The 23983-nt window shown below is 37.7% G+C and overlaps 1 protein-coding gene across 6 annotated transcripts; it reads left to right on the top strand.

The window, feature by feature from the left end:
* The first annotated feature begins 14560 nt into the window (after positions 1 to 14560).
* grap2a (GRB2 related adaptor protein 2a) lies at positions 14561 to 23865 on the top strand. Of its 6 annotated transcripts, none has more exons than XM_082143320.1 (9): positions 14561 to 14693; positions 18813 to 18891; positions 19298 to 19384; positions 20356 to 20447; positions 20559 to 20678; positions 21301 to 21484; positions 21837 to 21941; positions 22254 to 22352; positions 23052 to 23865. In XM_082143320.1, exons 2-9 carry the CDS (start codon positions 18835 to 18837, stop codon positions 23226 to 23228), a joined length of 921 nt encoding a protein of 306 aa, XP_081999446.1. In that variant the 5' UTR covers positions 14561 to 14693; positions 18813 to 18834; the 3' UTR covers positions 23229 to 23865. The 6 variants fall into 6 exon arrangements, with proteins under 6 accessions (XP_081999446.1, XP_081999445.1, XP_081999448.1 ...); XM_082143319.1 differs by having other exon boundaries at positions 19268 to 19384; XM_082143322.1 differs by having other exon boundaries at positions 14564 to 14611; positions 19275 to 19384.
* Positions 23866 to 23983: the final 118 nt, after the last annotated feature.

The raw sequence follows: 23983 nt of genomic DNA, 5'->3' as shown, positions 1-23983 counted from the left end.
AACAATAAAGGCCACATTTGGTGGTAATCTTTGTCTATTAAAATAAATTAAAAATACATATTTTTCAGAAAAGTAAACTTTAATGCCTAAGCATTTACAAAGAAAAAAATCCAAATCTACCCAAAACATTTAGCTATAAATGCAATTAAAAAATTTAGAATTTACCTGTGCAGACTGACCTTTAACCCTATAACGACGAGGTAAAAGATCAGCATGAGTCTGTGAGGCAGTCATATACCAAGCAGTTAGAGGGACAGTGACACATTCACACTGCATTCTACCATAATTTATCATACGAATATTTCCAATTTGTTAACAATGCCTACAAAATTGTCAAATTCTGTTGCAGAGTAAATGTGCTTTGTCAACAGCTGAATGTGGCATTTTCAAAATAATCAGCTCTTATTTTTTATATTTTTGCTTCCATCTCTCTCTCTCTCTCTCTCTCTTTCTGTTGCTGTTTCTGTGCTGTCTGTCACAATTAGAATTAATGGCTGAGTTTTAGATGTTGATTCAGTTTCAGAATATTAGACTCAGAGCCACACTCACCTCCTCCCTGTCACCTCCTGCGCCAAATCCACTGCTCTGATGAGCAACTTATTTACATTATTACAGCTGCATAGGCTTTATTTCTCTCTCTCTCTCTCTCTCTCTCACACACACACACACACACACACACATCCTTGCACATTATTTCCACGTGTCTGACAGTAACCTATTGTGTGTGACCTTGCAGACCTGAGACAGCGGCTGGAAGCACAATCAGCACACATACACACCACCACACAACAGAAGGCTACGACCTCAACTCACACTCCACCATCTTTCTATTACACCCCTCTCGCTGTTATCCATCCCTCCCCTCCTCCACTGCTCTTTTTGTCCAAAACAATCTAGCACTCCATTATTACACCGATGCACTGTTTTTCTTTCACAGTTTTAGTTTCGATTTCAATTTAGTGTTATTATGTGTTACGCAGCACGTTTGAGGCTCAGCGAGAACCAATGAGGTCCATTCTCATGTTACGCAGCACGTTTGAGGCTCAGCGAGAACCAATGAGGTCCATTCTCATGTTACGCAGCACGTTTGAGGCTCAGCGAGAACCAATGAGGTTCATTCTCATGTTACGCAGCACGTTTGAGGCTCAGCGAGAACCAATGAGGTTCATTCTCATGTTCCGCAGCACGTTTGAGGCTCAGCGAGAACCAATGAGGTCCATTCTCATGTTACGCAGCACGTTTGAGGCTCAGCGAGAACCAATGAGGTTCATTCTCATGTTACGCAGCACGTTTGAGGCTCAGCGAGAACCAATGAGGTTCATTCTCATGTTACGCAGCACGTTTGAGGCTCAGCGAGAACCAATGAGGTTCATTCTCATGTTCCGCAGCACGTTTGAGTTTCAGCAAGAACCAATGAGGTTCATTCTCGTGTTACGCAGCACGTTTGAGTTTCAGCAAGAACCAATTAGGTTAATTCTCATGTCACGCAGCACGTTTGAGGCTCAGCGAGAACCAATTAGGTTAATTCTCATGTCACGCAGCACGTTTGAGGCTCAGTGAAAACCAATGAGGTTCATTCTCATGTTACGCAGCACGTTTGAGGCTCAGCGAGAACCAATGAGGTTCATTCTCATGTTATGCAGCATGTTTGAGCTTCAGCAAGAACCAATGAGATTCATTCAAGTGTGTTAAGTAGCACGTTTGAGGCTCAGCAAGAACCAATGAAGTTCAGGACGTTTGAGCTTCAGCAAGAACCAATTAGGTTCATTCTCATGTTACGCAGCACGTTTGAGTTTCAGCAAGAACCAATGAGGTTCATTCTCATGTTACGCAGCATGTTTGAGGCTCAGCGAGAACCAATGAGGTTCATTCTCATGTTCCGCAGCACGTTTGAGTTTCAACAAGAACCAATTAGGTTCATTCTCATGTTACGCAGCAAGTTTGAGGCTCAGCGAGAACCAATGAGGTTAATTCACATGTTACGCAGCATGTTTGAGCTTCAGCAAGAACCAATGAGATTCATTCAAGTGTGTTAAGTAGCACGTTTGAGGCTCAGCAAGAACCAATGAAGTTCATTCTCATGTTACGCAGGACGTTTGAGCTTCAGCAAGAACCAATGAGGTTCATTCTCATGTTACGCAGCACGTTTGAGGCTCAGCGAGAACCAATGAGGTTCATTCTCATGTTACGCAGCACGTTTGAGGCTCAGCGAGAACCAATGAGGTTCATTCTCGTGTTACGCAGGACGTTTGAGGCTCAGCGAGAACCAATGAGGTTCATTCTCATGTTACGCAGCACGTTTGAGCTTCAGCAACAACCAGTAGGGTTCATTCTCATGTTACGCAGCACGTTTGAGGCTCAGCGAGAACCAATGAGATTCATTCAAGTGTGTTAGCAGCATGTTTGATTTTCAGCAAGAACCAATGAGGTTCATTCTCATGTTATGCAGCACGTTTGAGCTTCAGCAAGAACCAATGAGATTCATTCAAGTGTGTTAGCAGCACGTTTGAGGCTCAGCAAGAACCAATGAAGTTAATTCTCGTGTTACGCAGGACGTTTGAGCTTCAGCAAGAACCAATAAGGTTCATTCTCGTGTTACGCAGCACGTTTGAGGCTCAGCGAGAACCAATGAGGTTCATTCTCGTATTATGCAGCACGTTTGAGCTTCCGCATGAACCAATGAGGCTCGTATTTATAAAGAAAATTGCATAGAAAATGTAAAATTGGAGTGGTGGAGGGATGCTGGAAGGACAGTTGCAGTTATTGTTTATCTTATACTCTTTTATTCCATTAATCAATTGGAAAGCTAAAGATGAAAAATAGGGCTAGATGTGTCAGTAATAAACATAAACCTCTCTCTGGTGTGGATGGAGACAGATCTTGTTCTCAGCTTGTCGCCTTCATGTGTGTCGCAGTCTGGTAACTGTAGAAAGGGCGTCATCAGGTGTGTGGACACAAAAGGAAAAACTTTGCCTGTTTCAGTTCAGGAAACAATGCTGCATTACCATAAGCATTAGCTCTATCTACGCTTCTGTGCTCCAGAGCGTCATGCTGTTTTTCCGCTGTACAGTCATTTTCAGCCTCTCTGCGGATATTGTTAGACGAAACAATAACATGCCAGAATGTGTTATACATCACATGCTGGTCTTTGGGCTTCATTGTACAACAGGAGCCAGTGGTGCATTTTTCCTCTAATACTCATGAAAATGAAATGCCATAAAGAGGAATACAGAAGCTTTAAAAATGTAGCCTATCTATTGTCATGTAGGATAGGTTATTGAGGCTCTTTCCACCTGTTTCCACAGAGATCCAGATATCAAAGTTAGTGTTAGTAAAGCAGGTGTATGTGTGTTTTGTGGTGTAAGAGACACACAAGTGCAGAAACATCGACACAGAGTGAAAGATCTTATCCTCTCCACCCAGGGGGTCTTGTTAGAGGCTAGTCGCGGTGACACAGCAGACTGTGTTACTGTAAAAGTCATCAGTCATAGCACTGTGTGGGTGCAGTAAAAATCTGTCGCTCCATGCAGAAAGCTTGTGCAAAAATACCATGAATCTCCCCCAGTCATTTTCTACATTATCATTTGCGCCTCTCCTCCTATTTCCTGCTGCTAATATTTCCCCTTGCCGTTCTTCGCCGGTGCTTCTCTGCTTTTTATCCTCTCCTACATCTGACTTGGATTTGTGTGTGTGTAAGTGTGTGTGTGTGTGTGTGTGTGTGTGTGTGTGTGTGTGTGTGTGTGTGTGTGTGTGTGTGTGTGTGTGTGTTGCAAGTGGCGAGCAGCCTGCAATCATCATTATGATGATCAAAATAATTAGCATGTTCAGTAATGCATGTGTTGTGCGTGTGCAATGAGTCAGATGATAAACCGTCTGTTTGCCCCGAGCTGGAGGCAATTTAAGCACATATTCCTGAGAAACTCCTAAGCTCTGAAATTGGACAGCATTGCACTTTTGACCAGCCATGGATATTCATTACCCAAAAGTGAAAACAAATAAACATAAACCTTAAATGCATATACAGATATTTCTTTACATGGCATGACTCCATGACGTAGTTAACCACTACGGGTCAGTCCTCAAATCTGATTATACCAAATATGGTCCTGAATGACTTTTTTGGGGGGGAGAGTGGAATGGTCGCCTTTACTCATTATCTGTCAGCCATGGTAATGAAGATTAAGTAAAACAACAGCCCCAGAAGTTCTGCATAGCCTACATTTTGACCATTTTGTTGCCTATTTGGTAAGGAATAACAATATTTTTGTTTGTTTGTTTGTTTGGACCTTAAAGGGTTCTGTCAGGTGCTTGTGTGACTGTGCTATATGTATGTACTAGATTCTAGCTCTTAACTAATTTGATAAATATTAAAACCTCAACATGGGAGGAACAGAATCCGATGGCAAACAATTTAGCCCCACAATGGTGAGAGATGTAGATGTAGTGGCTTAAAAGATGCTGATTCTGTCCCGTATGTGCATGGATTTAACCAGTATATTTGTACACTAAGAGAAAGGAGAAATCAAGTCTTCAAATTTTCAAATCAAATTTTCAGTTTGTTCAACTAAATGAGATAATAAGCCACCTTTTCCTTTCTTGTTATTCCTTTCCAGATAGGAAATTATTTGTTTAAAACATACATTGACCCAGAACCTCTGTGAATCCATATGAACAATATTAAAGGGTTAGTACGTCACACGCATCACACACATGACCAGCGTCAGCCAATAGTGAGCCTACGTGTGACGTACAACACAGAAGCGCTGCGCAGTTATACTACGTGAAAAAACTCGAGGCCCAGAGAGAAGGAAATGAATAGTGGAATAAAGTCGTTATTTTTGTTTGTTTTTGCGCACAAAAAGTATTCTCGTCGCTTTATAAACTTAAGATTGAGCCACTGTAGTCACTTGGACTATATTAACGATGTCTTTAATACATTTTCTGGGCCAGCAAGTTATAATGCCTTAGAAGCCTATGGAGGAGTGATCCAGCTCTCAGATTTAATCAAAAATATCTTAATTTGTGTTCCGAAGATGAACGAAGGTCTTACGCGGTTGGAACAACATGATGGTGAGTAATTACTGACAGAATTTTCATTTTTGGGTGAACTAACCCTTTAAGTACTGAGGAATTAACTATGTGTCTCACCTGACCTGGCAACATGTTTGTTTATTGCTTTTCCATCCATCCATCCATCCATCCATCCATCATCCATCCATCCATCCATCCATCCGGTTAATAACTAAATAGTAAACATAAAACATTTATTTAATGTTGAAGAAATGTATCTATTTATTGGAGTGTTGTTATTTATTATGTTATTGTTCTTTTTGATATGGTTGACATTCATTTTCTAGATGTGATACTCTTTGAATTGTGGTGAAGACCCAAAAGAAGGATTCAAGAAGGATGTAGTTCAGTGCTGGTTTCTGAAAGCGTGGGTTATATCAGACAGTCTTTTAAAACAGATGCGACTTATGAAATGTTAGCATTGCATAGAAAAGTCATTCTAAAGCATGATCAAACATAGTGCCTTGTCACAGTACATCATGGCCTGTCTTCTAAAGGTCACTAAACAATAAAGGGACAAAAATGAGAGTCACACTCAAACCCTTTGTTTTGTCTGTGTGTAAGCGCAATGGTGCTTTGAGAGTTTTTCTTTTTCTTTTTATGCAGTGGTTATTACAATGTAGATTATAGGAGGTCAGGTTTGAAGCGTTGCCATGGAGAGGGAAGTGAGTAATTTCACGTCTCCTCTGGTTTAGTTCACCTGCTTGCCTCCGCTCTGCTGAAGTCAGATTGATTGTGAATCACATTACCAGTGATTTAACCAGAAATGCAGAGCGGTGAGCACTCACTGTCTGGACTGCATCCATATCTCCATCCACTTCCAGAGAGAGAGAGAGCGAGCAAGAGAGAGAGGCAAGAACCAAGAATGCAAGCACAGCACAAAGCAGTGTAATCCTTAAAGGGAATTCAAATGAAAGATACTGGATGGAGTAACAACAAATATGAATAAATGTAGAACAAGTTGAGATGTCAGCGTGAGGGACACACACCCCTACGGATGGGCCATCTGCTCTATGAAAGAGAAATAGAAATGGATGGAGTTTTTGGTTACAGTTGATTGTGGCCATTTTAAAATAAAAGGAAATGATCTCTTTCAGTATTTAACACCACTAACCGGGTCTCTTCCCTCATAACTCAAGCTGTGTCACTGTTTTCTGGTGGGCATCTCCCTCATATGTTTATAAAAATAAATAAATAATGGCCATTTACTGTCCAATTCTCTTTTTTCTCAAGATTTTAAAGTACACACATGTGAACACACACATAGAAACAAAGACAGGGCAAAATAAGTCAGGTTTTTGTTGTTATTGATGTTGGTTTTTTTTTTGTCATTGAGATTTTGATAAAAGCTAAACACTGCCCCCTGTTGATGATTTAGAGTTTTTATAACATGCTGCCAACAGGCTTGCAATATTTACATTTCAAAATAGAAATGACTTAAGAAAACGTTCTAAACCTTAAAGGGCGCTACCTTTTAAATACCTTTTCCCATTTTATCAATTTGGTTTTAATTTATTTTGTTGAATTTTGTCATTTTGTAAAATTTAATTAATTAAACGGCTTGCAACCATATTTTGTCAGTAGAACAATTTAAATAACCCATTAAACATGAAAATGTTATGCAACCATTTAAGACATTTCTTCATCTATAGAACCTTTTTGGCATAAAGGGTTCTTTAAAATTTGGTTCTATATTTAACCTCATTGAGCCTTTTTTTTTTGCTGCGTATTCTATAACCTTGTTGTTGTTAGTATCATATTCCACCAGTTCAGCAACGAAAACAAAGATAGTGACTGAAATAGTCTATGTTTGAATTTGGACTAGCATACTACCATATGGCAGAAATAGTAAACTGTATGCTAATTCTAATTAAGCCTAGCTGCTTTATAATGCCAATGTGTACACATATTAAGCCCCAAAAAGACGTTAGCATGAGTGGGGAAAGATAACATCTTTCTTGCATTTATCAGACTCTACAAATATAAATAGAACCTTATAAATAGTGCAAAGCTTGGTGTCACCACAAATGTGAGGTATTGTTGGGTCTAAACTAACAACATAAAGACAGTTTCTATTTTTTGCATGTTTGTCGATCTGTTAATCAATTCTTTCAGAGAGAGAGACAGAAAATTCCAGCAGGAGCTCTCACCTCTCCATGGAGACAGACGTGTGCTCATGGGGTCAGAGAGGAGGACGGAGATGAGCCAGGTCTTCTCAGTGTCACATGACATCCGTGGTCCGTCTGAAATGTCCCCAGCTACACCTTACCTTAAAGCATGGGGAACAGATTTATATTTGCCACAGTACAAAAGAGGAGATGGCCTCTTATTCAGTTCCTGTACATTCACATACATTTAGGCTATGCATTTGGCAGACATTTATATTTAATGCAACTTAGGTTGGTTTCAAGGGTAACCGGGTTAACTGTCACACACACACACACACACACACACACACACACACACACACACACACACACACACACACACACACACACACACACACACACACACACACACACACACACACACACACACACACCAACCAACCAACCAACCAACACACACACACACACACACACACACACACACACACACACACACACACACACACACACACACACAATATAACCTGTTAACCATTGTCTTGGCTAACTAAGATTGTAATTAATAAAATTATAAAAGGACAACTTTTAAAAGCAAGCATAATTAATTGTTTTAGTTTATTAATTTAACTGGTTAACTTTTTAAAATTATTATTGTATTATATTCCATTTAAATGTTTGTGGTCAGAATGATAAAAAAAATGTTATAAACTCTTCTCTGAATGTAGCCAGAGGAATTGTATTGTGTTCCCTTGTTTACCCAAGAACTTATAGCAAAAATGTGAAGATACTAAATTAAATTTTAGCTTGGAGGACAGCAGAATATTATATGTAAAATAATGAAGCAATTGCATAGAATTCCATTACATGTTTCCTGCATTCCATCTCGCATTCCTTTCGTGGTTTAAGTGAGGATAAAAGGGAGAAAGACCCAGGCCTATTATTTATCTCTCCTTCTCTCTCTCTCTCTCTCTCTCTCTCTCTCTCTCTCTCTCTCTCTCTCCGTGTGTGTGTGTGTGTGTGTGTGTGTGTGTGTGTGTGTGTGTGTGTGTGTGTGTGTGTTTTGCCTAGCTGGACCAGTGCCAGCCGTATAAAGCAGGAAAGCCCTAGGGAGCTTCCTTAAACACAGTCTGTACATTGACCCAGTGGCTGGTGGCTTTTAATTACAACTCAAGTGATGAGTTCTGCCTGAGCATGCTCTGTGCCAGCCTGAGTCCGAGCTGGTGAGGTCGCCACAAAGACACAGAACTCATTACACGCGATATGAGGTGGCATTTTGCCAGCGTAGCTATAACTACTAAGCTTTCTCTCCATCTCGCTCATCCTTCTATTGCACTCTCTATTTCTTATGATAGAGATGCGGCAATAGGTGTCATGCAACTTAACCAACTGCATTTCCTTTCAGCAAGGATTTAACATATTCAGAGTTTTTTTTTTTTTACTTTTATTAAACTAGCCTACTCGTTAATAACATTTCAACATGCTTCAACCATCTACCATGAATAATGTTTCAAAATATATACATTTTACTTAAAAGACTGCTATGGATATTTGGCCTTGCCATCTGTGGTGAAAACATGAAATCGAAGTTTCCTGGGGAGTTTTTCATTTTAAGGTAATTTACGCCACTTCGATTCTACATGGATGAATCTGATGGTTTAATGATCACCATATCAGAGCCGATCTCTCATTTTACATCATGACCAACTGACAGTAAGAAGAAAGTGCTATAAGGCATATTTCTGGGGGGAAAAACGTGTTGTCTGAGTAAGTAAGTAGTATGAGAACATAGCCTACGTAGGTGATATTTACATAAAATGTAAATATCTGCAGACTGCAGCCTTAGGGCGGTTCACAACAGAACATGAGGGTTAAGAATCAACCACTGAAAAACCAGTAGTCGACTGCTAATCAGAATACTGGGGAGAACGTATCCTCTTACAGTAAGTGGTCTAATATTCGTTTGTGTCAGTCAGGTAGGCTAGCCTACCCTACATAGAGCTTTTAGTTTAAGTAACGCTTTCTCCTTGAAGATGACAAACACTGTCTCTCATTCATTCATGGCATCAGCAAATCCATTATAATTGTTCTCTCTGTTACTATCCAGTATTTTGGCCTCTTTAGCAGTTTCCTCTTCCTGACCATCTGCTGCATGCGGGCTACTCACCTCATCTCCTCAGTGGCAAAGGGAACGGGTCCGAGCAGTTGCCATGGAAACAAAACACCACTGTCAGCAATAAAGTTATCCCAGAACAACACACACATACACACACACACACACACACACACACACACACACACACACACACACACACACACACACACACACGGATAACGTGAGTTATCGTATCACAGTAAGAGAGGAAAGCCTCAGCTGGATTTCACACAGTTTCATGGAGTGTGACTCCAGAGAATATGCTCATCCTTGCTGAGAGGAAAAAGAGGAAATGACACTAGACAGAGACTCAAGTACAAAAAATGCCAAAAGGAGACGTGATCTGAAGGAGAGAAAAATACATGTATCACTCATTTTGACATATAACATTGCACACCAGGCCCTGTACTGCATATGCAACCAGGAAACAGCTTTAGTTCTGTTTAAGTTTATGGTGAGCAAAATAATTTACATTTGTATAAGTTTGGGTTCATTAAGATATGTTTATGTTTTAGAAAGAAGTCTCTTGCTCACCATGGCTTTATATTATGATGTAATATTGTGTAATATTATTACAGTTTAAAATAACTGTTTTCTATTTTAGTATATTTTAAAATTTGATTCATGTGATGGCAAAGCTGATCCTTCAGAAATCATTCTAATATACTGAATTTGTGCTCAAGAAACATTTCTTATTATCAATGTTAAAAACAGTTGTGCTGCTTATATTTTTTGAATTATTTAATGAATAGAAAGTTCAAAAGAACAGCATGTGTTTAAAATATACTGACCCCAAACATTTGAACAGTAGTGCGTGTGCATATATATACGCTTAATGTACATAGTGGACAACAAGGAAAGCTTGTCTTATTAATCCAATCCAATGTGTATTTTGTCAGGTCAGTCACTTGGAAACCATTTGGATAATAGGTAAGATATAACGTTGCCTGTCTCTGAACAGCACTGCAAATACATTTCATAAACATTAAAGGAATACTCCACTTTTTTTTTGTAAATTGTCTCATTTTACAACTCCCCCAGAGTTAAATAGTTGAGTTTTACCGTTTTCGAATCCATTCAGCCGAACTCCGGGTCTGGCGGTACCACTTTTAGCATAGCTTAGCATAGATCATTGAATCGGACAAGACCATTAGCATCTCTCTCAAAAAAATGACCAAAGAGTTTCGATATTTTTCCTGGATATTTGGCGGACTGGACATCTGTCTGTGATGTGGCCAAATGCACAGATTTTTTCAATCATTTTATTTTTCTCTATGTCCCATGCATAAAATGTTACCCCTAAACCAATGTTACTGATACAGATTTGTATTAATGTTTGCTCTCTCTCTTTCAGGCGTGAGCTGGTATCTCAGGGTTCCCACTGAAGAAAGGAAACAGGTTGCCTTTGAGAAGTAGTTTTGATACCTGATTGAGATGTTATCTAATTCACAGCTCTGCCGAATCTATCTGCCTGCATCTGAGGCAGATAGATTCGGCAGAGCTGTGAATTAGATAACATCTCAATCAGGTATCAAAACTACTTCTCACGTGATCAGGACCGGAATTATGCATAGGCATTCTAGGCACATGCCTATGCTCTCACACGTTCATAGTTTTGTAAAATTATTATTATTATTTCACTCTAATGGTAAAACAATGTAAAACAATTCATTTCAAAACAAAATGTACAATACCGGGCAGAAACCTTGTATCTCCATTTCATCCTATATAACCTGTAAGTTGATTTTTAAAGAAAACAATGCGATGCACTTACTGCCTTAAGTGCATCCATTCTTACTGCCTTAAGTGCGTCCATTCTTACTGACTTAAGTGCGTCCATTCTTACTGCCTTAAGTGCGTCCATTCTTACTGCCTTAAGTGCGTCCATTCTTACTGCCTTAAGTGCGTCCATTCTTACTGCCTTAAGTGCGTCCATTCTTACTGCCTTAAGTGCGTCCATTTTAATGGCAGACTAAACACGTATGTCCAACATTCACTGGTCAAAAACTCCATTTGAGCTTGATTTTGGTGGAATGTTAAAGGGATAGTTCACCCAAAGATGAAATTTACCCCATGATTTACTAACCCTCAAGTCATCCTATGACATTCTTCTTTCAGACGAGCACAATCGGAGTAATATTAAAAAGTCTCCCGGCTCTTCCAAGCTTTATAATGGCCGTGAATGGCCGTTTATGTTTTGAAGTCCATCAAAGTGCATCTATCCATCATAAAAGTAATCAACACGGCTCTGCTGGGGTTAATAAAGGCCTTCTGAAGGTAAATCGATGTGTTTGTGTAAGAAAATATCCATATTTAAAACTTTATCGACTAAAATAACTAGCTTCTGGCAGACGGCCGTACGCATAATACCGCAAGTCGACTTACGCCACAAGAGTAACCAGTGACGCATGTATGACGTAGGATGAGTAGCGTAAGTTTAGACGCCTCTCGCGGTTCAACCAAACAGGGCTGGGCAACAAATTCAAGCTCCGACATTTCTCTTTAAAAATTGTCGCTCTATCCTCTGCGCTTCTTGCGTTCGTCATTACGTTGTGCGATCGATGCGTACGGCCGTCTGCCAGAAGCTAGTTATTTTAGTCGATAAAGTTTTAAATATGGATATTTTTCTTACACGAACGCATCACTTCGCTTCAGAAGGCCTTTATTAACCCCCGCAGAGCCGTGTGGATTACTTTTATGATGGATAGATGCACTTTGATGGACTTCAAAACATAAACTGCCAGTCACTGCTGTTATAAAGCTTGGGAGAGCCAGGGGATTTTTTTTTATATAACTCTGTTATTGTATTCGTCTGAAAGATGTCATATACACCTGGGATGACCTGAGGGTGAGTAAATCATGGGCTAATTTTCATTTTTGGGTGAACTATTCCTTTAATATAATGACACGTGCAAGTGTCTGACCATATAAAGCAACAATGTCAACTTTGACAACACAGTGTTTAATTATTTTAAAAATACACGCCCGGTTTCACATGCTGACCAGGCTTAGATTAAGCCAGGATTAGGCCATAGTTCAGTTAGGACATTATTAGCTTGTATAAATTTTCAGTTGAAACAGCTCAAACATGCATTTAATCTGTGACTAGTCTTAAACCTTGTCTGTGAAACCGGGGGACAACGGTCAATTTTTCAAAGGGCATTTTTTTTCTAAACTTATTAGATGTATGCATCACCTTTTATGTCAAATTCTGACATTCAAATTCAATTCAATTAGAGAACACAGTATACAGGGCTGTTACCAATCAATTGAAATTATCAACAAAATCCATCTTTGCAGTGCAGAGGTGACACAGAAGCAGCATCAGAAATGGCATTAATATATTTACAATTGCATAAATAATGATACAAGATTGTTTTTGGATTCAATATTTAAATATGAAATGATTTCTAATTTTAACTTATTAATGAAAAGGTATTTTAAATATGAATCTAAAACCGCCTGAAAACGGCTGATTTATTCAGGAACAAAGTAATTGACCGTCTTTATTGAATGGGTCATTGAATCATCAATTAAACTGATTCGTTCAAAACACAGATTCTTTAAAAAATGAATCATTTATTTTGCCTATGTATGTCACAATATGAGTTAAGTACGGCCCTGCACACAATGCTTATTGTAGGCTACTGTAAAACATTAATTTCAGGATGCATAAAATGGAAATAATCACCTTTCTCTGACAAAACAATTGTTATGTGTTGTTAAAAATGCTTTCAATCCTGCTGTTGAAGTGTAAAAAAAAAATTATATATATATTCAAAAAAAAAAAAAAAAAAAAAAAAAACAGAAGAGCATGTTAATAGTTCCCAACCGTCTTGTTCTCTTTTAGTGCAAAAAATAAATAAATAAAATAATAATTTGTTTCTGACTGGTGTTATCAAAGAGCAATCTTAGAATCAAGAAGCGCATCATGTGCTGATAGAGGTGATAAACTGCACACTCAAACCTACAAACTCCATTTTAAAGGAGTGTATAGGCTACTGTACGTGTCTTTAGTATTTTATGTATTCCATTTTCCTTCACATCAAGCCAAGCATGACTGAGATAGGTCTGCTTGAGTGACCAACAATAGTTATAGACAATAGTTATATAACAGTTGGTCAGGATACAGCAGCGGAATCCCATTCACTTTTGCATTCTGACCTGTCTGAGGTCATGTTGTGTGTTCTGTCAGGAAGCTTAACTTAATTATTGACAGACAGGGAAGGATATTTGTCAGAAAGGAGAATTAGAAAATGAGTTAACCCAGAGTTACCACAGCTCAGATCCACCTGGACATAAAACAGCCATTTCAGAGAGTTCTTGGAAATGAGGGGTCATATTTGACATTTCTGTGTCCATGCTACAATTGTAAGTTGCTATATATGCAGTTAACTATGATAACATATTGTGCGTAACAACATAACAACGTTGCTCAAAACATGAAAAAACATGACGAAAAGTCAAACCATATGTGGCTTGAGGTGTTGGCCTGATTCCTGCAGGTGCATAAAAGGGTTGCACAGGGGGACCCCCAACCAACTACCAAACACACATTCTGCTCTATTCCAAAGCTTGAAGATCCATGAACTTGAGCCAGAATCAGCTTCATCAGTATGTGCTTAGAATGTAGAATATGTATAACTTTGTCTGGGTGTTGTAAAATGCCTAAAAAGACACACGGTTTCTTACATGGTGTGTTAGGGAGAGAAAGAGAAAGAAACCACACACTTCCAGTGAGTTGTTCTCAAGCTGTGTTTCCTGTCGCATGCTTTGCCACTCTAGCAGAACTGCAGAATTGTGTGTTCCTTCTCTGCAAACGTTACTCACACAGATAAGCAGACTCAAGTGCATAACGTTTATTTTAACACTACCAGAAACAAAACAACATTGCATATTAGGCTACCAACACATCAACCAAATGTTTAAAGATGTTACACAGTATATCAAACTATAGCTTTGGGGATTTTGTATTCCTTTTATATACAACTAGGCTATGTAGGCGACATATTTCAGCAAGGTTTTCAAAGTGTCTTTTGTTAATCACAAAAGTTAGGCTACATCAGGCTACAAGATCGATATAGACGCTCGATCGCGAACAGAAGTTTCAATCATGGCAACAGTTCCTTGAATCGACCCCATTGAAAGTCAATTGAATACTTCTCACACGGATATATAGTGCGCTATGTGGGGCGGAGTCAAAGGTTCCGCTCGCTTTTGTGGGTGCTGTACAGTGCAGTGCTTTGAGACGCAGCCCCGCGCGTACGCGCATGCAAGACAGGTAGCGGCTGAGTAAGGTGACAGTTCTTCTGCGGGAGGTTTATCTTTTCTTCGTTGCCGGACAGTAAAACAGCGAGACAACGGTAAACTAATTTGGTTTGTCTCTAGTTTCATACAAAATACTGAAAGTTGCCACTACCAGAAATAGAAACAACTTAAGTTGTTGTTTGACGCTTACAACACTGCGTGCACGCTGACACACTGAGATGCTCGTTTGAACTGTTCGCTTCTGCATTTATATTTGTCATATTAAAAACTGTTGATTTAAAGACGTGCTTAAATGCGTGAAATTTGTTTTGTAGACAAATGTTCCGTAAAATTAACATTTACATTTAGTCATTTAGCAGACGCTTTTACATTAACATTAAATATTAAATATAAAATAAAGACCAACATTAAATATTTATGTTGGTCAGGATAGTGAAGGGAAACCATGAAAGTGGTTGAGAGAAATCCAGAGTTGCCTATATGCAATCTAGCTAAAATGTAACCTAGAAAGCGTTGCTACTTTGAAGAAGCTAAAATATGTAAACTATAATATAGCCTAGCCTATATATAGGCTAATAATATAATTTCTTTTGGTCGCCTTTTCCACTTCAGTTTCGAATTTCCCCTTTTCTAGCAATTAAAAGTTATCTTAATATCAAGTGTAAAATTACAAACAATGCAGATTGTTTCGCTTTGTTTTATACAGTAGGCTACGTAGTGTGAAGTAGGCTAGTACGTTTATGCAAAAGAGCATAATACAGTTAGCTACACAAAGAGATCATCTATCGAGGGAATGAGACTTAAGCTAAGTGTTTATTAATGAAACAACTTCCCGTAACAGCAGTCAAACCAGCTTTCAGTCTTTATATGGCTTTTTTGTTATTCTCTCTCTTTATTTTATTGATCTGGTGATGTTTGCATGAACTCTGAGGCCTGTATATCTCAATGTTAAGAGATAAATGGGAGATAGAAATATGATTTAAAAAATGCCAAACGCAGTTTTCATTTGAATTCACATTTATTCATATTTTCACATTGTTTTAGCCTGTTATCTTGATATTCCAGATTGACAGACTATTAACATGTGAAAGAGTGCAGATCTGTAAAGGAAGTGTGACAGGTTCAACAGCAGTTCTGACAGTGTACAGAATTATTTAATCAATTTAATAAGAAATTATGTTATCAGCCAAAATGCAATCACAATTGAGTAAAATTTGAATTTCACAATTTCATTGAACATCTTCATATTTGGTTCATCCCTCTTTTGCTTTAATGACAGCAGAATAAACTAAATAAACCTATAATCATGTTCTCCTGCATGATTTATATGATCCAAAGAGCATCTTTTTTTGGAGAACATCTGACAAATGATCAATGTCACAAATCTACTTATTTAAATAATGACCTAGGAATAGTGAAGAATATTGAATTTGTTTTAGTGTGGAATTTTAAACCCTGTATGAGAAAGTTTTGGTTTGAATTTTTGATAAACTTTGAAATATTAACCCACCTTAAAGTATCTTTATGCAAATAATGGATATAATTGGCGTATTCTATCTCTCTGTCTCATCTCTCTGATTTCTCATTCATAGCCAGATTAAGTGAGATTAATCCACAAAACCAAAACAGACCATTTCTCCTCCTCACAAGCTTCCTAACTGTGTATCATTGAACAGAGAACAGACAGTGTTTCTGTAACATTTGCAGTCAGGTTTCTAATCATCATGGATGACACACTTTGCACTCCATTTAATGTGAAATTGTTGCTTTTTGAACACGTGTCGTCATTTGGCCCCCTCTGTCTCTGTCTGCGTTACGGCAGGAGCTCAGACTCAGTTTAGGCAAAGATAACTGAGCACCGTGGAACTGACAAAGCACATTAACATGACTGACAGATCAGCTCTTGCATCTAATCGCTGCTCATCTGAGAAATGGTTTTTCACAAGGGCAGAGGGGAGAAGGAGGGACAGACGACTCCAAATCCATGTGGCTCAGTGTAATCAGGAGGTGACAAATTGAAATAGATGACATCGAAAACTATGCCAGAGTAGGACTCTGCAAACCAGTACAGTAAAAATAGCATGTACAGTGTAAGACCAAAAAGATCACATGAGATTTAATTGCTATCATTATTATTGGGACAAAATATTATGGACAGAAGTTTTTTTTTTTTTTTTTTTTGATAATCGATAGTCTTATCCAAGAGGCATGATTAGATGCACATGCATTTCTTTGAACGAATGCACAGTATTTTATGAAGAGAATATACATCAGCCCTAATATTATTGGTGCGATTGCAGGGATAAAACGTCATTTCAACTATGAGACAATATCACATCTGTTGCAGCTGCAGCATTATTCATTAACAGCTCTTTAGAAAATAACCTGTTACATATTACGAGGAATCAAAATGTCCTTGATTTTATTTTAAAAGAGAAGAGCCTGATGCACTAAGAAAATAATATTTAGCAAAAATGACTTCTACAGCATTGTGACGCCAGAGAGATTAACAGATCAACACATGTCCTTATTTACTCTTCTATGACACCTATTGGGTTGTTGATTATGCTCGTGAATTGGGTGTTTCTTATAAGTGCAGAAGTAAAAGGTAGTGGAAATTGGTTCTGAAAAATTACATTTTGTGCAATGACCTTGCACTAATTTATAAGACCTCTGGGATAATAATAATAATAATAATAATAATAATAAATGTATGATATGACACCTTGAAATATAAGATCAAAGGTACCCCTTGTGTTCACAGAGGTCCATAGGAGTAGTGTGTTTTGCAAGGCCGTAAACCATTTCTTGAATATTGAGGGTGGGACCAAAGTTTTGTTTTGTTTTTGATATGGTCTTTAAATTTAAAGGAATTAAATAATTAAAGTATTAAAAGGGATTTAAGGAAATAAAGAAAAAATAAGAAAAGGAAAAAAGAATGGTAAAAGAAGTTCTATGTATAATTGTAGTTGTGAAGTAATCTATGAAGTATTATTTACAAATAATATTTTATTATAAAATATGCACACATTCACACAGACAAGTATATGGTAACATATTTTGGCCATCTCATTGACATTGATGAGCGCTGTTAGACCACTGAGGAGGACCGGCCTAAAAATGTAACTTTAAAAACTTTTTGTCATAGAGAGCGGTGTGTTGTATATACGTTGTGTATCGCTGTCTATAGGCCTGTTCACACCAAGGACGATAACAATGAAGATAGAATTCTTCTAAAAATAAAAGAATAGACACATTATAGAGTCCACACCACAACTATAATGATAACGGCACCAAGAAACGATATCGTTGGAATCACTTTCAGAATAAAAACATTGACAGCCCATCAGAATCCACATGACTTTAAAGAGCTTGAGCTTTTAAAGCGGCAGACGACAAAACTGCAGCGTAAGCACACACAGTTATATAGTTAGCATTCTTGGTGTGAACGAGCCTTATTATATATATATAAGCCACTTTTATTTCCCTCTCACGTGTTTTCTCATGTACCGTCCGTCACCATCTCAAATGGAGGATGAGGAAGGACATGCATCATAATACTGTAGTGATTAAATATAATTTAATCTGCATTTCCTCCTCAGCCGTCTGTGAATCTCTCTTTTCTACTGATGCAAATTATCTTGATAACCAGCATCCCTTTCTTTTCTATACAATCTTTCTCTTTCTTTTCTAGAACAGAGAAGACCTTTAAACTTCTCCACTGCAAATATGAAGGGGGCGGTTTTCATAAAATGTGTATTTACAGTGTCCTTGTTACACGTTGCATGTAGTTACTATAGTAATAACTATAAATTATGCATAATTACATGCAACTAACCCTTAACCAAATACTAAACTATACTATACTATACTAATCTTATAGTAAGTACATGTAGCTAATTATTATTACTCAGTACATAAATGTATAATTATTACGCTGTAACACGGACACCTTAAAATAAAGGGTAACCAAGTTTTTGATGTGCTTATAATCGACTGACTTAAAGGGTTAGTTCACCAAAAAGAAGCTTTAAAAGCTTCAAAACATTATAAGTAATAATGACTTAAATGTTTGTTTCCTACTTAAAAGTTATCTTACAAGTTTAGATGACCTGGATTATACAGTAGCACATGTTTGAATGGACTACGTGTATGTTTTGTGATGCCATTAATTTTACTTCATTAATTTACACCGGCATCTGTCTGTTCTTTAGGTGGAGTTGTGATGGCCTCCTGATGCCAGTTAAACAAGTGTATACTCAGATACCCTCAGATCACAGGCAGTGTATTATAGTAAGTATTGACCTCTTCATTCATACAATAATTGACCTGCTTCATTAATTTCTTTACCTTTTCCCCCCATTAAAACCTTTAGGACTGTGTGATCAAATCTTAAGCTATGATAAGCATTGAGTAGCATTGAGCATTGAGTAGCCTTTTTCTCACCAACTTGCTCCCCTTTAATAAAGATGCACTTTTGCATTGCATACAATTGTGACTAGCCAGCTAACCACAGCTGCACGCTTTTGCTTAGCAAGAACATCAGCAGGAGTTTGACCTCTCTGGTCTCTCACAAGCCTGAGGTTAACACATTTACTCTTCATTTTCTGGTGCTTTCATCACCCTGGCTTGTCTAACCTGTAACCTTTCTCTATCTCTTTAATGGCAGCTTATAGACCCTCTCCTCTGTTCAACTCAGTATTTTATCATGGAGGCCAGGGGGAAGTATGACTTCAATGGCACAGCAGAAGATGAGCTCAGCTTCCGGAAAGGAGACATTCTGAAGGTGAGTGATAGAGGACCCAAGCACACAAACTAAAAACTCTTACTTTGGTTTCAGAATTGTGAGGCCCTTGAGTCAGGGCTTTAAAACACCGCTCACTGCAAGCGCCATTCTATGCATTGACCGCCACATAAAAAGCATTACAGATGCTAGTAAAAAAAAAAAACGGAATGTGAACAGTGTAGACAGTGAAAACAAGTATAAGACAAACCCAGCTATTGTTTTGATACATTGCAGAAAGAAAAAAATGGGCTCGCTGAACATGGGCTCATAAAACTCTGGATGCTTCATGACTGCACAGAAAATGAGGCATTCAAGATTTCTTCAAAATGGTTGAGGTTTTAAACACAAATGGAGGTGTGAATTTGGACCTACACACATTTGATGAGGTCATGTGAATTTTAAAATAACTTTTGGCATCAGCAGCCAATGGGGGATAAAGTTAACAATCTTTTAGTGCTGTTCTACCCCTCCTGACTACAGCAGTTACTCTATAGCTTGTGCCAAGGCATTGGGCATAGTTAATGTGAGTCATATGGTGACTGTCCACTGTTAGTTTTTATTTTTTAAATAATTATGCATTGCATAAAATATAATAATATAAAATAAAAAAATAAAATAAAATAAACTAATCATCATTATCAAAAAATCTGAATTATGACATTAAAGTCATAATTATGACATTAAAGGTTGATTTACTTTTTGTATCATATTTCAGCTTTTTAAGTCATAAATTACTTTTTATCTCATAATTTCAACTCATGTCGTAAATATGTCCTTGTATTTCATAAATTTAGCTTTTTATGTCATAATTATGTTTTTTTCTCAAATTATCTCAATTTTGAATTCTTTAACTCATAGTTATGACTTATAATGTCATATAAATAAAAATATCTATCTCATAACTAATATTTACCAAAGCATGATTGTTTTATGTTACATAAAATCATTTTGACAAATACTACTCTAAACAGATCCTAGGATCTCAAGACGACTGGTTCAAGGCAGAGCTACACGGTCACGAGGGCTTCGTACCAAAAAACTATGTTGAAAGGCAAACGCCAAGGTGAGCTCATGTGATATTTATCTTTGCAACCACATGCAAATAACCTGTGAGCATGTAGTAGTTAATAGTGAGACCTGAATAAGCACATGTGTATTTGGATTACCTCTCCAGCTGGTTCAAAGAGAGCGCCACTCGTGGTTCGGCTGAGGACATGCTAATGCACCAAGAGGTGGGTGCTTTTCTGATCCGTGGCAGCCAGAGTTCCCCTGGAGACTTCTCCATCTCAGTCAGGTAAAACATTTAGTGGAATTAGTGGATTAATATTAGGATGTCAGATTTTAATTTTTGCATTAGCACATATCCGTTTTGTTAAAATTACACGAAAAGAAAAGAATGTTGAAAATGTTATCCTAGTACTAATATTTCAGCTGGCCAATGAAGGTCACCCTTAAAGTGCTGTGAATCTGTTATCCCACAAATTGTAATGTCAGTGCTTAAGCCATGAGGCTGAAAGATCCTCATTGACTAGAGGCTCACACCTGAGCCATTTCAGGCCCACACACACTGAATCTGGCCTATGGAAACACTCCATCAATAATGCATCTATAACATCCATCTTATTACAGCGGTCAGACAGTCCATTTATTTCAGCCATCCTCTCATAAATCACCTATACAGTAGGTCCTAACTGAATGCACTGTGCAAGACTGAGAGAGAGAATGAGCAAGGGTTCCCTCTAGTGCAGAGAGCGGGTTGTGCAGCTTTTGTTAACCATAGTTAAAAAAAAAAAAGAGTCTGTCATATGACCAAACGAGACACTGAAATAAGTGTGAACATTTCGGGTTAATTTTGATCACATTTACTTTTTAATTAATAATTAATATCTCACTTTGTTTTTTCCACTGCTCTACAGACACGAGAAGGATGTACAGCATTTTAAAGTTATGAAGGATAAAGCAGGCCAGTACTACCTGTGGACGGATAAGTTTACATCTCTGAACAAGCTTGTGGAGCATTACAAGATCACCTCCATATCCAAGCAGAGGGATATATTCCTAAGGGACGGAAGTGGAGATGAGCCAAGAGCACCTCCGCCTGTAAATAAACTCTAGATTTAAATCAATAAATACAGTAGGTTTGCTGTTAATCTTCTAGGTCTCTGTTTATAATGAATCTCATAACAGAACTCCAGTCAAACTTAATCATTAAACTCTCGTTTTACCTTCTTTGAACTAATCCATTTGCTGATTTCACTCTTGCTTCTCAAGAGTTATCTGATGTAAGACCATCAACAAGTGAAGCTTTGTGGGGCAGATTTTAATTTCTAAGTTTAGATATTATCAATGCACTATGTGAGCAGATTCTGTCAAACGTGGCTTAAATGTGAATGAATCTGAGAGTCTGTGTACAGGAGATAAATAATTATCAATAATTGGTCCTTATTTTCAGATAAAGAGTCCACCAGAATTTCGGCCTCCCCCAGGTGGTGGTTATGGCGGTCCACAAACCTCATCACAACACCGCAACACAACAGATCAAACTCACAACCAGAAGGTACAAGCATGTCAACGGTCAAACCCCAGCTGTGCATGCATTTAAAACTGAAAAACCTTGCTGAATTATTAAAAAGCTTCCATTCAAAATGGAAGTATACCTGCTCCAACTAACCAACTGTAACCTACAGGAAACCTGGAAAACAGATTATTAAAAGCTTAAATATTAAATATTGTGAAAATAAAAGATGTATTACATTTTAATTATATATATATATATATATATGTAAAATATAAATTGTAAATGATTATGCATAATTGTTTAGCAAAAAAAAGGAACAGTTTAATAAATAAAGCTGTGCTCTTTTTTTAGAGTAAGAGAGGAAGTGTTGAGGAGAAAGCTAACACTGTGGGTCACCAAGGGAGGAACAGTCCAGCCCCTCGGCGAACCTCTGAAACTTTGCCTTCTCCGGTATGAAACCAGAAATCTCACTTGCTCTCAAGGCTTAAACACTGTCTTGTGTGAACTTCTTCTTTTTCTTTTTAAAAAAAAAGTGATTTGTGTCATATTTTGTTAAAATACTTTCCTGTCCCAGCTTAATATGCTGAGACAACCAGCCAATGGTGTGAGTTTGGGGGTTAGGACTATCTTTTTGTCCAGCCAATAGAAAGTAGGGGGTGTTTGAGAAACTTGTTTGTGTTATAGTGTCAGTCTGTTTTGATTTCTGTCTTTGTCTGTGTTCTGTCTATTAGTTCAGTTTAGTCTTCTTCTGCCCCTGCCTGTTTGTTTCCATAGTTACTTATTGATTAGTTTGTTCAGTTCAGGTGTTTCTTGTTAATTTGCTTCTTTAGTTCTGTTTATTTATACCCTGTGTTCTGTCTTGTTCTTTGTCAGTTAATTTACGTTGCATGAAGGTTGTTCTGAGTTTATTTTTAGTTTGAGACTGTTTATTAAATATTACTGCTGCACTTAGATCCTGCTTCTGCCTCTGCTTCAACCAAAATTGTAACAATTTTGGCAATTCTTTTTTCGTGATGCTAGTGGCACAGAAACGACATACTTCACCTTTAAATGGCTAGTTATATAAATATACAGAAAGATATTAGTACCTTTTATGGTACTACTGACACTTTATTTGTGTGTGTGTGTGTGTGTGTGTGTGTGTGTCAGAGGTCAACCATACAGGTGAGAGCTGTATATGACTTCACTGCAGAGGAAGAGGACGAGTTGGGCTTCAATGCTGGTGACACCATTGAAGTACTGGACCGTTCTGATGCATCGTGGTGGAAAGGTCGATTGCGTGGCAGGACTGGACTATTCCCTGTCAATTACACTGAAAAGATCTGATATCTTCCGACTGCCTGGAAGTGTGGAATCACCATACTAAATCCATCGTACTCTCGCCAAATGCCTGCCTATAATGTATGGACTGGTTGATTATTTTTAAATTACTTTTATAAAGCTGGCTGCAGAACATTTGAAGAGAAGTGAGAAAAAGACATTACTCATGAAGGTCTTTCTTGCTTCTCTTTTTTTTTTATTATACATAACTATATGTTTTTTTTGTTTTTTTTTACAAGTAAGGTACGAAGAAAGGACTATATCATTTCCCTTATGTCAAATTCTCCTAATGACTAGATGGTTTCCCTTATATAGTATGAATTACTGAATTATACAGTACATTCTGTAGCCCATCCAATGACCGTTTTATCGCTTTCATGTCCAGTTCATGTTTTTATTTTAAGATTTTCAGTAGAACACACTAACGCAAGAGGTGTTACAGTAACAAGCAAAGCTTTCATGTTACTGTACCAATTTTTGTACTAAAAATCTGTCGTTTGTCAAAATAGGCCTATGGCACAGGCAGAATAGCTATGATTATTGTTTTACTATGCAGGATGGAAAATACAGATGGCAAATATGATGATACCAGCGGTAGTATGATGGATTTCAATAAACTTTACCTTTCTGTTTTCAGATATAAGTTGTGTTATTTTTTAAAAGGATAGTTCAATCCCAAAAAAAAAAAAAAAAAAAAAAAAAAATCTGTCATCAAACCTGTATGACTTTCTTTCAATAAGTAAAGTTATACAGGTAGCCTA

Source organism: Leuciscus leuciscus (genome assembly GCF_965113295.1).
Source record: "Leuciscus leuciscus genome assembly, chromosome: 1".
Lineage (NCBI taxonomy): Eukaryota > Metazoa > Chordata > Actinopteri > Cypriniformes > Leuciscidae > Leuciscus > Leuciscus leuciscus.
Note: the sequence above shows the minus strand (reverse complement) of the source record. Positions and strands in the feature narration are given on the sequence as shown.